Source organism: Aulonocara sp. 'chitande type north' Nkhata Bay, linkage group LG17 (genome assembly GCF_057382095.1).
Source record: "Aulonocara sp. 'chitande type north' Nkhata Bay isolate Kocher_YH1m ecotype deep benthic linkage group LG17, A_spYH_male_GT1.1, whole genome shotgun sequence".
NCBI lineage: Eukaryota > Metazoa > Chordata > Actinopteri > Cichliformes > Cichlidae > Aulonocara > Aulonocara sp. 'chitande type north' Nkhata Bay.
Window position 1 is genome coordinate 36,381,606 of NC_141360.1, and position 15,887 is coordinate 36,397,492.

Genomic DNA, 15,887 nt, shown 5'->3' on the forward strand with positions numbered 1-15,887 from the left:
TGACCAATAGGAGAGAGGAGGAGGATCGGCTGTGAGCAAAGCGCCTCACTCCGTCAGAGAAAAGAGAAACCCAAAGAGAAACGTGCTTTGCTTGTTAAGATTGGACGTTAGAACGCGCTGACATTAAAGGAGGCTATGAATGACAGGGATGGATAGTCTGAAATCTCTCTCACGAGCATAAAGTTTTCATTTTTCTGGCACTTCACATTTTTAATAGACGACGGCTACAGTCCGGCACATCTTTAAAAACGCCTTCGTCTGTGTTTTACCAGCTGGTGGCGCCCTCTGCCAGTGTGCCCTCTCCTGCTGGTGTTTGGTAAAGCAGTCAGAGGTGGACCTCTGCGTTTTCTCCAATCTCTGGTCGTGGCTACACCCGTCCTGACGTTCCCCGCGAATTTTATCCACGGCGCTCCGCCACATCCACTCATTTTATTTGATTTTTTTTAGTTGGGGGGAGGGGACGCGCACACTACCTGACGTGCTGTCGGAGGCAGAAAGGTTAGAGCAAAGCGGGTCTCCTGTTTGGATTCGTACGGCTTTCTGCCCTTTAAACCGCGCGGATGTGATGGCTGGACAACTTTGTGCTCACGGCGCGGAGACCGAAGCAGACAACAATAGGCTCTAATGCAGCCTGCTGCAATTCGGCTGCAAGATGAAGGTCCGCGTGAAGAGCCCGTGGATCGTTTGCGTTTTCTCAGATCCAACAAGTCCGGCAAGGTAAAAATTTAAACAGAATTACAGGAAGTGTTCTCACTTTTAGGTAATCTCTTTCTTTCAAATACCCCCCCCCCCCCCCCCAAAAAAAAATGTGTTGCTCTCAGAGCTAAAAAAATATATATTTTCGGGGGTAAATGGTTAGTATCGTAGTTTGTGGTGATTTGTGCCTGAATATGTTTTTATATAGCGTGCAGTCACCCATATCGTTCTAATTAAAACAAGATTTTAAAGCAGAATTTCGTGTTTCTCTCTCTCTCTCTCTCCTTTTTTTTTTTTTTTTTTAAACATGAATGGCACCGTGCCACTCCACGCGCTTCGCCGCCCTTACCTGCCACATTTTTCCCTCTCTATTTGCTCTTTTTCTTACCACCGAGGTCAACCGAGGAGAGCGTGTGTGCAGGAGATATGGGAAATGTACGGGAGGTGTTTTTTTCCCCTCCTTTCCTACTATGGGTGGGGTTTTGTCTCGCTTTATTGCGGCCCCGTTTTAGGCGTGCGCCATTTTCCGTGCGCTTTTACGCACGGGGACACCAATAAAACTGATAGTCTGATTAAATCTGGAACCAAGAGATTTTCCACAGAAAAGCGCATCCCTGGTGCCAAGTTCTGGCTGAGGTAGTAGTTTGTGCTGTTGGTCGGGTTGTCATATTACCCCTTGCGGAGATGACTGCGCAATCTACTGCCTTGCCGGCGCTGGTGACTTGCAACGAGGGAGCCAACCGGATCGACATAAAAGCCTAAACCCCACTTTACATCGTTCAGAAAAAGAAGTGATGGAATAAAGAAAAAGAAAACGCATGCTTTCAAGAAAATTCAAATACTTGTGTGTGATATAAATGTTAACATTTCTTGAAATAAAGTATTTTTTCCAAAGCTTGCATCACGTGCATTTGTGTATATCTGATTCCAAATCTTGTTATAATTAATGTTCTGCTTAAACATTCTTATTTCTCACGGGGGTGGGGTGTTAAAGCAAAGATGGAATTAAAGATGCCAGTCCCATTAAGTGTCTTAGCAAGCATTTATGGTAACCTAGTGCTGTACCATATTATAAATTGTGTTATAGCTCCAATGCAAAGTAGATATAGGGCCAATTTTGCCGATACCAGTGCTGATACTCGTACTCCCTTAAGAGAACATATAACCCCAATTCTTCATCAGCTTCACTGGTTGCCCATAGAAGCTAGGATAAACTTTAAAATTTTAGTTCTCACATTTAAGTGCATCCATAACCTTGCCCCTCCTTATCTGTGCGATCTGCTTCATATTACCACTGCTTCCTGCTCTCTCAGATCTTCATCTGCCATTCATCTTGTTCTTTCTGCTCGTCTTGTCACTATGGGGAACAGAGTGTTCAGTCGCACTGCTCCTCTGCTCTGGAATTCACTTCCTCCAGTCATAAGAAATATAGATTCCCTTCCCTTATTTAAGTCACAGCTTAAAGCATACTTGTTTAAACTGGCTTGCTCGCTTTAATACAGATCTTACATTTAAAAAAAAAAATTGTTTATTTTTTGTATTTTATAATAATCTACTGTTTTATTTATATCTTTCTTCTCTTTGTAAGGTGACCTTGGGTTTTAAAAAGGCGCTCTCAAATAAAATGTATTTCTGCTCTTCATGTATTTTAAAACATTTTTTTTTTTGGGGGGGGCAGCTTCTGTTTAAATGTGCTGTAGGCGCTAAATAAAATGGATGTGACAGTCAACGCAAAGAATTTTCATAGTGTGCGTTTGAGGTATTTTCTTTTATTATTGCCAAAAAAGTAATTTAATGAATTGGGCTACATACTAAACTTAGAGGATAGAAAAATAGTATCAATCTAATCCACCGATACCAGTGTTGGTATCGATACTGTGGCTATTTGGATCAGTCCGCCCATGTCTACAATTAAGGAGCATTCACTAAAGCAGGACAACCTTCAAGTGCAGCTGTCATCAACACACATCATCGACATTTCCTATTGTGGCAAATCAGAATGTGTGCTGTGAAGAGCAGGCTGTCCTCAGTTCCATGGGAGGAATTATGCACAAGTTGGCAAAAAATAAGGGGAGTGAGTTTTAAACACATCTGACTGATGCATGCTTTGAAATTGGTGTAGTGCTTGAACTCAATGTTTGAACTGTGAAACAGTATTTAGGGAGCTGTGTGAAAATTATTTTTAGGGGCTAGCTGTTTGGAACCCCCTTTATTTGACCTTACCTGTTCATTCACTGTGTGAAATGGTTGAAACTATTGAAACCCAGTTTTTTGATTGGCTGCCCCTATAAACAGAAGGTTAAATAGCAGGTGGGTGGGGCTTATTGTGGATGTCTGCTTAAACTGACACAGAGGGATGGCCAACAAAGAAAAATGAAACCAAGTGTTAAGAGCACTCTGCCTGACAAGGATTCAGTTCAATTCAGTTTTAGTCACATAGCATCAAATCACAACAGCAGTCTCTTCAAGGTGCTCTATATTGTAAGGTAAAGACCCTAAAATAATACATAGAAAACCATCAATCAAACGATCCCTTAACAGCAAGCACTTGGTGACAGTGGAAAGGAACTCCCACTTGACAGGAAGAAACCTCTGGCAGCCGTCTGCATTCATCAGCTTGTGGTGTTGGGAGTGAGATAGGACAAAATACACACTGTGTACGAGAGCTAGAGATGAACAATTATCTGTACATAGGCCGAGTTCATTAAATAAATTGTTAGCCCTGTTTTATATGCACATCCATCCCTGTGACAGTACATGTATGAGAGAACTTTAAAAAGAATATATTTTCTTTAATTTTTTTTTAACGAATGAAAGGATTTTTATGTATTTTAAAGGGTCACCTAGTGACATGCATTGTAAATTAGTTTAGAATGAAGCTGATGTGTGCCATTTGTTTTCACTTTTTTCACTTAGGCAGTCATCAAACATTGCCAATGGTGACAGTATTAAATAAACCACTTACCAGTATATGAATAGTGAGGTCATTCATCCATTTTTTTCCACATTTCCTTTGTGGTCACACAGGAAATCAGTTTGTTCTAATGGCCTTTACCCATATTTACCTCATCAACATTATGAATTGTGTCTGAATGATTGTGCACAATCATTGCACTTACGGTTCGCTGTAAAAATAAATAAATAAAACAAAAATGTCTCATCTTGTTTAGCGTTTCCGGCAAAATGTTTGACATTCAGTGAGTAGTCTGTATTTCCTCTAATGAATCCCTCCGCTGTCTGCTCTCAGAGCCAAACTAGTCCTTTAGTGTCCAGTTGACCGTGTTTGTTAGTTTCTCCCACAAGCAGAACCAAGGGAATATAAACAGCAACAACACTGATTAGCTCCTCTGGACTCTCTTTTGTTTCTTGCTCGTTGAGATTAATTTGAACTGAGAGTGCAAAGGTTTGGAAAACTATCGATTCTGTTCACATGAATGTTGAGCACAGCTCCATTTGACTCCTTTTCTGTCTTCTTTTTTTAGTGAGACAAACAACAACTTTAAATTGATCTTCAACATTTATTGTCTCTTTTTTTATTTCTGGAAAAGAAACACTGCAGGTAAACATCACCCCCCCCCCCCCCCAAAAGTCCAAATGTTGCACAAGGAAACATTAAAAATATTTCTTTTTGACCTCATAAGTTATTTTCACGTTATATAAAATGTGCAGTTCACATTCACAAACAGAGTTTGAGGGTAGCACAATGGTCACTTAAAACGGTTTCCCACTGGGCTTCAAAATTCCTCTTTGCTACAGAAAAAAGAAATCAGCTCTTTGCATCTTTCTAAAACCATTAGTAGTCTTAGGTAGAAAAAAACAACAGCAATGACAAGGTTCACAATACAGCAAATTCAGAAAGCAAGACCTACAGTTGACTGAAGGGACTAAGCTGATCAAAAGCTTCCTGTACACACCAATGCTCTCCCACATATTTACAAATGCAGTGGAACCAAGACCATCACAGAGCACTTCCTGTCTTTAGAAAACCACTCTCAACAGGTCGTTATCGACACATGACAATTGAACCTGAGTTTGATGTGCAGTAGTTGGGTGGCACAATAGGATGAGAAAAATAAAATATATACTCATGTTTCCACATTCGTTTAAGAGAAAAAGGCTTAATGACAATAATAAAGAGCCTAAAGCACAGGTAGAAGGATGAACATTCAAAACACATATCGATGCATACGTCAGATGCTGAAGATCTGGTAGCATCAAAAACATTTACATGGAAAAGTAAAGTATGAAGGGAAAATAACCACTTATTAGAAAAGTTTTTCATTAATTAACAAATGCTAAACACCTAACCGAAGGAAAATATTCCAATACATTATTTAACACTGGAATATTTCGTTAATGGAATATATAAGAGGGGAAAATGCACCATGCAAAGTTCAGGTAAACATCAATGACTGCTTCTTGGAGGAAAAGGTAGATTATTGTTGTCAGCTGCAAACACTGTGCAAGATAGCATGACAAATAGCATGTGTACATGTATGGTGACACAAAATAATTTTGAGTAATTTGCATGTATGTAGTCTTAGGAAGAATGAAGTGCGATGTTTCAATACTACACTCAGTTCCTACGAGTAAATCTAAACGATACAGCTAGGAGACTATTAGCTTAACTTAGCTTAGTGTAGCATAGAAACAGCTAGCCCAGAAATTGACGTGTAAAGACAGACCTCAACTTTTTAATATGCAAAAAAAAGAACACAGCAAAATTGGAATTTTTATACTCTGACTTTTTTACAGATCAAAATAATAATATATAGTATCAGTAAAGATCAGCAGTATTTGATTTTCTAGTCTCAGTGCTAAATTAAGCTAGATAGCTGCTAGCTGTAGTTTCATATGCACCATACACACAGGAATAACCAATATTCTTCTCATCCAGCTCAATTATCTGACATCATTCAGGACATTACTTATTAACAATTGACTTCTTTATAGTTGTCACCCTCTTATTACATATTCCAACTTTGCAGTCAACTTTTAAATACACCGGTTTAATTCCAAAACCCCATACATCAACTATGGTGATGTTTAATTTTTCAAAACACATTTTTCTTCTAAAACATATTTGTTTGCTCGCCTCAACAGCTTGGAGTGAAACGTGTCAGTTTTTTCCACCACTTCCCCCCCCCCTATCTGCAAGTCAAAATTTCATCAAAATTATTCTAAATTTCAAGTTATGTATCTCAAAATTTCAATTTTCTACATACAAATAAAAATTTGGAGATTAAAAAGTTTCTGAAGCACAAACTACTTCATATCTTCTGCAACTTCCTAAAACTAAAACTAAAAAATATGAAACAAATATGGAAAAAAGAGAAAATGATTTGGTTTCATGTATAGCCATTGGTATAGTTTCATCTTGTTCCCTTTCTTTGTGGCTGCTCTCATCCTTTGGGTCTTATGCCAAATGTCTGGAATAATATATAATCAATAATATATGCATGATCGTTGCACATTAACAAATAACATTATCACCAGTTCTCATTCAGTCTATATAAATTCAACAATAATTCAAACCATTGCACCATTACTCACAATCCCAGGCCTACATTATGCTACTGCATGCACTGACACACAGTCCACTACATCCACTCACGGTAACACATTTTACCCAAACCCGTCCCCCTGAAGGCAACATCATCTGTATTCTGATGAAGCACCTAAAGCAAGAAACATGCAAAAACAAAACAATAAAACAAAAGCTTTCAGATTCAACCTTGATTGTACTTCATGATTTTTCTTTTTAAAACTACAGCTATGAATTATATCAATCCTCCCTGCTGCAGGGAATATTTGCTTCTTCATCGTACCATGGGTCTTCAGTGAGTTATATGGGTTGGCCTAAAGTGCAAATACACTGGTGTACAAGTCATTTAATCTCACGTTAAGACAGTTATTTATAACTTCAAGAGAATTGCCAAACCAAATCCCAAATTTAAAAATGTAAGGATTTTAAATTATATTAAAAAATATTTATTTTCCAAATCAGTAGATAGAAACCACTTATGACTTATGGCTTAGCCACGCTAGAGTAAAAATAGGACCGCAACCTCACTGCAACTAGGAGAGAAAAAAAAAAGATGGATAGTAGCCTGGTAAGAAGTTGCGGCAACCAATTGACCACTCAGAGGCAAGCACCATAGAGGTAAACCTGCTATGTTATTTTGCAGTTACATCGCTGTCCTGCAGCAACTGCACCGCTATTTATGGAGGTTTTCTGAATGTAAGTAGTTCATGTAAATGTTGCATGTTGACAGCAACAAATTTGCAACAGGTTTTTATCAATGACTGCACACAAAATTCCCAACTTGCACCAATTCAATCTGATGGCAGACTGAACACTTCTTATTAGTGGTTCATCACTATCTTGATGATTCAAAGTCAATAAAACAGCTGATTGCTAGCGGTCACAGATGTTGTCCCCATCCTCAGAGCAACAATTTTAAAGGTAACAAGATCATTAACTTATTACATAGGGTCACAATCAGTTTGGTTGTGCCACGGTCCCCACCCAAAATATTTCTTATCTTTCGTTAAGCTGAACTATGATTTTAGCTTCATATTTAATTGATAGAGAATAGCTAGAACAACAAAAGCCTAAATATCTAAGAATATAATTAAAATAAAATAATTTAATAAAATGTTTAGTAGAACATGGCGACTTGTTACTGGATTAAATGACTTGTCACAGTGAACTTTTTTTTGCTGTGCAGATGTGTTTGTTTGTTCATAAACCACATCAGTCCTTCTGTCTCAACTTTCGATTGATAAAGGCTGAGATCCTTTAATGACTTTTTGGGAAATGAGGATAACCTCTTGTTCTGTGCCCATATCGACACTTCTTTAATTTCTTCGGCAAACTTGAAACAGTTCTTCAGCAAGTGAGTCCTTTAAAGCCACACTGTGGCAAAACAGAAAATGCAGCTGACATGTCAGCTTGGTCCATTTTCACAAGACAAAGGAGGTATTCTTTTTTTTTTAAAAATATATATAAACAAGTTAAATATACAATAGCCTACAAGAGAAGGAAGGATCAACTAAAGAAAGGGGAATAGTAGGAGGAGGAGCCCAGAATTGTTTAGCACAAGAGGAGGGAGGGAAAGAGCGAGAAAGCTCTTCTTCACTTCAGAAAAGCATTTGCTTATTTGAGTTTTGCCAGGCAAATTATTTCTTGACATTGTTTATTCATGACATGATTTAGTGACTTAAAATTATCTACGGTTTAAGCTTTCACGACTGTGGAGTCTTAATAAACTAACATGGCGATGCTGACTGTAGTTCCCCTGAGCTGATTAATCCTGAACTCCCGTAGAGAAATGAAGCACCAACAAATTAATGTGCCACCTTCTTCTAAGGAAGCAAATAAATAAGAAAACTAAAAGGGGGACTCTGAGTTCAGGACTAATCAATCCTGCTGAGTCTACAGGCCTTTCTCATCACTGAACCATAGCATCGGTGGAATGCTCCTCAGGGCTGGCGGTTGCCGTACATGAGAGGTATGATGAAGACTGAGATGTCGTCTCCGGAGCCCAGGCGCTCATTGGTGATCCTCCAGCCTCTGTCTCTCAGAACACCTCGTGCTCGCATCACCAAATCCTGTGCTGCCATTGTGTACCTGGCCAATAGAAGACACAGCAATGAAGCCCTTGCTTTAATATTGTGATACGCTGTAGCTCATTTAATTTAATGGCACTCTCTTGAAACAAACTCTATAGTCTAACAGCGCATGGTGCTGAAAAGAAGGATGTAATTCTGAATAAAATACACAACACAGAGGCACAATTTACAAAATTCCTATTTATTTATGTAGCAAAAACGAAATAACTAGACAAAGGAAATAAAACAAAGGAAAGTTCCAACCTGTGTAAGTCGTCAGGGTCGCAGTTAGCTAGAAAGGTGGTGACGGCTTCAGCCACCTCCTGGTTGGAAAGGACATCCCAGAGGCCATCAGTTCCCATCACAAGCACATCATCAGCTCCGTGTTCGTAATGCATCAGGTTATACACCTTCACCTGCATGATAAACAACAAAAGGGCCATCAGTTCAACTCAACTGATCCCTTTTATCGGTAGTAATATGGATGTTTTTTAAAGCTCATCATAGCAAAGAGAAAGCTCTACCGAGGGTATCAAATGACCTTTTTAATAGGTTTTACGCAATCATTCCATTCTTCTGCATTGCATAAAAAAGGGGGGTTGGTTCTAAGGGAAGTGCTCTAGATCTTTAACATTCATACATTTCAAATTCAGTGTTCCCCACGGCAACATTTCACTGTTACCGATTTTAGTTGTGGTGTTCCTCAAGGCTCGATCCTTGGTCCATTGTTAATTGCAGTTTGCGTTTTCTCACATGGACTGTTCTAACCTACATTTTCTTAAGTTATACTTTTCTTTTTAGTCCAGTGACCCCAAGACTGCTTTTATACTCTTAGTCCTAAAGCATGGAAGAAAAGCCTGATGTTGCCAGCTCAATAGTGGAGTTGGTTCATGACCAAATCCATTAAGTAATTGTAAGTGTTCTGATGCTTTTATAATAAATAAATGGATTTTAATACAATCCAAAATGACATTGTTTCTTTCATCCATTGTACATAAGGCCATACAGGAAATTATTTGCTCCCGCTTTGATGACTGTTAGCTACAGCTAGCTATACATACTGTACATATCACTCTGCTATGTCCAAAATCACATTGGCCAAGTATTATTTTTCACATTATTTTAAAACTCTGCTCATCAGTTAGCATTGAATAGCCCCGTACCATAAGACCCATGACCCCTTCATGTTACACCGGCGCTCTCTGAGATGCTTGAATGGTCGATATCCATAGCTGTCAGCTCGTAAGATCAAGTGACCAGACTTGCATCATCTGGCAACATCTTAGGTCTTTTATTGAGATTCTTTTAAAAATATTTAGCTGTGGTTTCTCATTGTTCTTTTTTTTTTAAATAAAAAAAAAAAGTAGTTCTTTTGTTTGCATTTTTTATTTTTGTGAAGCAATTTGGGGCTTTGCTAATAGCAATTTATAGATGCCTTATTATACAGAAACTTATAGTACTCAGTACCCCCAACCACCACCCTGTTTGAATCGACTGCCTGGTCTGACTGCACACATCAACCTTTGTTGTTACTTTGCTCTTGTGTTCACTGCTGAAACACAGGATTGCTTCACCCTCCTGCCTTATTCACTACTCATTTCAAATTGACGTGAAAAACATAAAAAAGAATAGAGGAATAATCTGCACTGCTGGATCTCATCACTGTGGCTTTAAAGTGCAGAAAATATTCAACTATTTTCTAGAATCATTTATGTATTCATCAGCAGGAAAAAAAAAGCAGAAAAACCCCCCACGAAATGAGTCAGAGTAAACCATTAATTTCCATCTGCCCTGTAATTCAAAATAATACACTACACATCCATTAATAAAGAAGAGATTCTATTATCATCTTTTTGAAAATCTTGCTTGTAGTTTTTTCCCCTTTCCAGTTTTGCTAATTGGCTTTTACACATTTATGTAATTACAAAACAGTGAAACAAAACTGCAATTTTAATTAAGGCTGGTATACTATGACTACGACAGATGAAATGATGAAATCTTTTCTGTCCAACACTTTACACACAATGACGCCTGACGCTTCTACGACTTAATGAATGTAATGCCGTTTCTTGCTTTACAGAGAACATCTCGAGATACCCCTGAGAGGCTTTGTGGAGAGGTGAGAGAGTCGTGAGGGAGAGATCCAGACAGAGGCTCTGAGTGCTGAGAGGAGTTAAGACTTCCATGTGAACCTGGTATGAACCCCGGGAATTAATGAATTAAAGATCAAGCAGAGCGCTCGGGGAGGAAAAATGCAAAACTCTATAAGACAAACTGCATCAGGAGATGAAAGCGGTTTGAAACCAGCACCAGACAGACAGGTGAGCTCAAGTTCTCCAGCAGCAGAGGACTTTTTTTTTCCAGACAGAGAAGCAGAAAATTGCATCTCTAGTGACTGTAGTGCAGATATGACCGAGGCAGAAGTAGGTTAAGCCAACTGACTGACTTATTCCATCTGCACTAACTTATATTTCGTTTCATGACTCCTCCTGAGTTTTTCATGCACATACATGGAAAAACCAAAAGACAACTGACGTGGCATCTAAAATATTGTAAATAGCATTAAATGAAGGAGATGGGGTGCGATGTGCTTTGCAGAGACAGTAGTTGCTGCATGCAGGACCATTTGTTAGAGTATGCATAAAAGACTACCAGCTATCAAGTTCATATAGGCTGGCACTGATCAGCTGATTTGCCAGGACTGCAGGCAGAGTTTATATAATTACAGTGCAGGATGCAGATTATGCTTTTTATTCTTTCAGTATCCGCCTGGACAAAAGCCACATGCTATATGTCAGACTTGTTTGCAAGAAGCTGTAAAAAGCTAATTTACAAAGCTGACTTCATAAATCCTTATAGTCTTCATAAATCCAAGATGAAGATGAAAACATAAAAACCACTCAAAATGTTGTTGTTTTTTTATTTTACTCTGACATGGGCAATTCACACATTGCCATATGCTTTCACAGATTTTCTGCCAGCAGCTTCAATAGTTCAAGAAATTGAAATGATCGCAAGGAGGAGGAACCGGTGAAGAGAAACTGAAGATTAGTCATGTACAGAGGAACAACAGCAGTTTACATGAAATTACATACCATTACAGGGGTGGCTATAGGTGGAAATTTCTTTTTTACTTTTTTTAAATCATCAAGCGTGAAGTGTTCCTTTCATTGTTTATTTATTTTTATTGTTTTTTAGCTTGAAAATTGAACGTGAATTATTAAATATGTTTTCACTTTTTAAAAACTGCATTTCAAAAAATAAATACATAAATAAAGGAACACTTCACGCTTGATGAGCCAATCATAGCAGTTCCCTGCACTGTGCAGCGTGACTTTTACTGGATGTAATAAAACTATGTTAAAAAAACCCCAGCTAAACAGCCGATAATAGGCCGTCTAAAAAGTCTCGGACAGCAGAAGGCGAAGAGCTGGCTCATCCTCTGATGTTTGGAAACTAAGAACAAATCACATGCTAAGAGCCTTGCAAAGTTGTGTCTACACCACAAATCAGCCGCCTGAAAACACACCGCAGACGGCAGTATAATTATTGCACTAAGTTCCAGAAAAACAACGCAATGGCTGCTAATCCAACGTCTGCTCAGATGTCCACGAAAGCGTTTCCACCCACCTCACAGAGACACACTGAAAGCCCCAAAGCAGTCAAATTCTGTTTGACCAAAGATAAGCATCCACCAAACACGGTGAGTAGCGAATGCTCAAGATAATAATTAACACACTGGTGAAAATACGTGTTATCCCCTTGAAGAATTTTTTTCCCCAAACTGGCAAAATGTACCTGTGTGCAAAGCGTTGCAGGGAAAAGAGAGCTGTCGAGCACTTCCTCACAGCTGCAATGATTGGAGGGAAAGGCTTTGTATTTTGCTTCTAAAAGATGAAACGCTTTATCTGTCTACAAAGATTAATTAAGAGGAATGTAGCAAAATATAAAGGTGAAAGCAACGCTCTGTTTTCATTTTGCGTTACGTCTTAGTGTGTCAGCAGGTCACTTTACCTCAGGGCAACAGGACAGGAACGGCTTGATGAAGATGTTGGAGTCATGAACTTTGAGGTCGTGGTCACCGAGTCCGCGGGTCACACCGATGGTGGCCAACACCCGCGCCTGGAAAACAAACTGGTTAGGGTTTTTAAAAAAATTTTTTTTAAAGCATTTAGCATCTCAGCCGGAGACAAAAGTTCTCTTTAGAAGAGGATCCGGCATAAAACTTCCACATCAATCATGTGGAGCTACCCGCCTCGGTGACCCGTTGTGGCGAGAGAGCAGCCGAAAGCATCTTCTCCCAGACACTGACATAAACATGGCTTCGCAACAAAGTTAATGCATAAGTTCAAGAAGTAAGATCTGTAATCACTCATCTGCCTGCTAGAATTTTTTTTTACATCACTTCCTCTTTCCCACGCTGTCAGAACTCAGTGCTGACATCATTACTCTCATCCAGCCATTTTTCAATCAGCCTTTAAATCTCAGTGCTCTTCTGTCATTCCACCTTTCAGACTCGCATTTGTGCAACCCGCCTCCTCCCCATCCATCTCTCCCCGGCATCTCTGAGCCATAACCCAAGTCTCCATCTTCACCAGCACCAGCATAAACACAATGGGGGGGTCCTGTCCTAATTCCTGTCATTGCTGGGTCTCCGTTCTGCTGCTGCTGGTTTATTCGGGTCTAATCGCCAAAACGCTTTTATTCAAATTCTGTATCTCAATAAATCATGTTCACCCCCAAAATGATGTCTCCTTACTGAACCGAGTGACAGGAATCACATAAACATATGCTAACACCATTTTGGGCGAGTGAATCTGGGAACATTCAATGACAGTCTGCGCTTTTATAATACATCATTTACATCCACATACATTTTTTTATTATATATCAACATATTAACAGCTGATATTTCAGATGCAAAAAACAAATTCAACAAAGTTTTCAGGAATAAAAATTATGAAGCTGTATTGTTTGGTTGTGTAGTCTTTTTGTTGCTTTGTTTGCAGCATATTAAAGGGCAATGTGTATCTGAAGGAGGAAAGGGCTGGCCAATGAGACAGGAGGTACTTGCTTTGTACACAGCCAGACAAAAATCCATCTGTGCCCTTAAGAATTCATCCTGCTGCTGCCATCTATCATCAGTGCTGCGTATCAGCATCATCAATCATCAGTAATGACGAGCGAGTCGGTTTGAAATTTTCACCCTGCTGTTAACGTGCTTTTTGAGGGGCTGGCAGGCTGGTGATAGACGAGTGCGATAAAGCTGTCGTTTTTTTTGGATGAATGGGCAAACGTACTGAAAAAAAAAAAAAGAAGCATCTGGGGCAGAATTTCTCTGTAAAACTACTGCTTTGCACGATGATGACATTATCAGGCAGCGGCACAACAAACAGCTTCAAAATGGATTTGTTAAATACACGCTGGCCAAACAGCGGAAGGATATTTACGGCAAAAGCAACAGTGTCAAAAGTGCACAGAGACTAAACTAGTCTTTCAGTTATCGCATTCTTGTGCAACTGCCTTCCTCTCTCTCATTCCTGTGACGACGCTTTGTTGTGACCGCTCTTTGAATTCAGCACCCATTCACTACTTCAGACGGACGACACTGTGTGTGTGTGTGTGTGTGTGTGTGTGTGTGTGTGTGTGTGTGTGTGTGTGTGTGTGTGTGTGTGTGTGTGTGTGTGTGTGGGGTCGTCAGAAGATGCTTTCCTTTCTGGAGCTTCGCGTTACATCTCTCTCTGCATCAAATGGAATTGATTGAAAATATGAAACAAACGGACGTGACTGAGAATTTAAAGGCATTTTTCCCCCTTTCTCCGCTGCAGTTTATTTGGTGGAGTATTTTCAGTCTCTCCTTCTCTCCTCTCCCCTGCTATCCCAGCGGGGATTAACTTCGCTTCTCAGAGAGACGACTGTCATCTCCCGAGTGGTGTGTGTCTGGCTGAATGTCTGTGTGTGTCTTAGATATAGGGTTGCCGCTGGAGTGAAATAGATGGACCGTCTCCCCTCTCTTCTAAGTGAGGGTGCGCACTGACACACGCGCATGCACTCACTTCAGAGAGTTCGCCCACTTTTTGGGAGGCTGGCAGGCTTGTAGAGTGTGTGTGTGTGTGTGTGTGTGTGAGACAGACTGACAATTTTGGAGCGAGTGATTTTTTCTCTGCACTTCTGAATTCTACAGTACAAACCACACAAGGGTTGGTGAAGACACACAAACTCAGTAAAACTTGCACTGACACACACACACACACTTACCTTTTTCCTTTCACCGTATATAAGAGGAAACTTGAGATCCTCATCCTCGATCGTCTTGTAAGCCCTGTGCATGAGAAAAGAAATGCAGATCAAGGCAATGAATTTTTCCCTTTTCCACCCCTTTTCTTTCATAGGCGCACTTTTTAAAGCGTGTATATGTTAATTATGTTTGACAGACACACATGAAAAGCATGTGTACTTTCAGAAAGGGAAAAAAAAAAAGAGGGGCTCAGGGGTCTTATTTCTTCCTTATCTTAAATGCCATCTTGGTGTCTCGGTAGTTTATGGTGAATATTTTGCTCTACAGCAGATCCACAATAAACAGGTTCTACAACCTCTTCCCTAACATGCGGTACACTGAGTTACAGATTGACGCCAGGGACTGTAACGCAGATACTTCTACATCAAACAGTGGTCCAGTCAAACCTCATATAATCCAGGAAATATAAATCACACCACTTAGTGTGCAATAGTTTCAACAATTGCCCCTTAAGCCATTTATACGTCGATTCTATTCACGGTGAACACAATGGCAAAAAATGTCCCCCTAACATAAGCAGATTTATGTGTGATGGCTGGTCACCTCTAAATGGCAATTCGGAAGTTGATGTTTCAGATGTGCAAAAAAAGTTCACAGATAAATGTCATTTAAGACATTTGTTGCTTTGGTTTCAGCGCGTTTTGGGATTTTTATGGATGAAAGGTGTGATCAGTGAGTCTGGAGGAACTGCTTTGTACACAGCCAGACCAAAAAGAAAAAAACAACAGTCTGTACTTTGAACACTTCGTCCTGCTGCAGGTGTCATCCATCACCAGCAATGACGTGTATCAGCATCATCGATCATCCGTAATGACGAGTAAGTCAGTTTGAAATTTTCACACTGCTGTTAACGTGCTTTTAGAGGGCACTGTACATAAGTTGGGTGGACGGACAGAAACCCAAATGGAAATTGGAAGTCAATTTCTTCTACAGCAGTGACAGCTAACATTTTAGCCACACACCAATACTTCAGTTGTTGCCTCCGGGTGGCAGTTTAAGAGGTACGGCTATTTACTGTTCTACTTTTATAAAACCGAAGCACCTGATGGACAAAGATTTGAAAGAATCATCAATGCTACCTCTTACCTGATAAATGACTTTATCTATTCAACTCCCAACCTCTCAAATAACTAGTAGCCACAGATCAAGGTAACTTTAACTACACACAAACAATAATTTTGGAAACTCTATATTTTACTTTTGTCTCTAATCAAATGTTAATTTATGATTGTCCCATTTCTTACTGTAGTAATAACTTGTGTCTAAGGACGAACACACA

At 39.6% G+C, this 15,887-nt stretch overlaps 1 protein-coding gene and 1 long non-coding RNA gene across 2 annotated transcripts in view; one reads left to right on the forward strand and one right to left on the reverse strand.

Moving 5' to 3' along the window:
* The first annotated feature begins 370 nt into the window (after positions 1-370).
* Positions 371-12,316, forward strand: LOC147310513 (uncharacterized). The gene is made up of 3 exons (XR_015125689.1): positions 371-717; positions 10,391-10,631; positions 11,280-12,316. It is a non-coding gene; the product is annotated as an uncharacterized LOC147310513 (long non-coding RNA).
* The window catches only part of LOC147310514 (protein phosphatase 1H-like), a 32,576-nt gene continuing 22,051 nt past the window's right edge, over positions 5,363-15,887 (reverse strand). Inside the window, exons 7-10 of the mRNA XM_086269170.1 lie at positions 14,569-14,632; positions 12,325-12,432; positions 8,575-8,726; positions 5,363-8,329 (exon numbers count right to left, since the gene is read on the reverse strand). Of these exons, the coding sequence (XP_086125296.1) occupies positions 8,182-8,329; positions 8,575-8,726; positions 12,325-12,432; positions 14,569-14,632 (472 nt within the window). The 3' untranslated portion in view covers positions 5,363-8,181. The remainder of the gene's footprint in view (positions 8,330-8,574; positions 8,727-12,324; positions 12,433-14,568; positions 14,633-15,887) is intronic.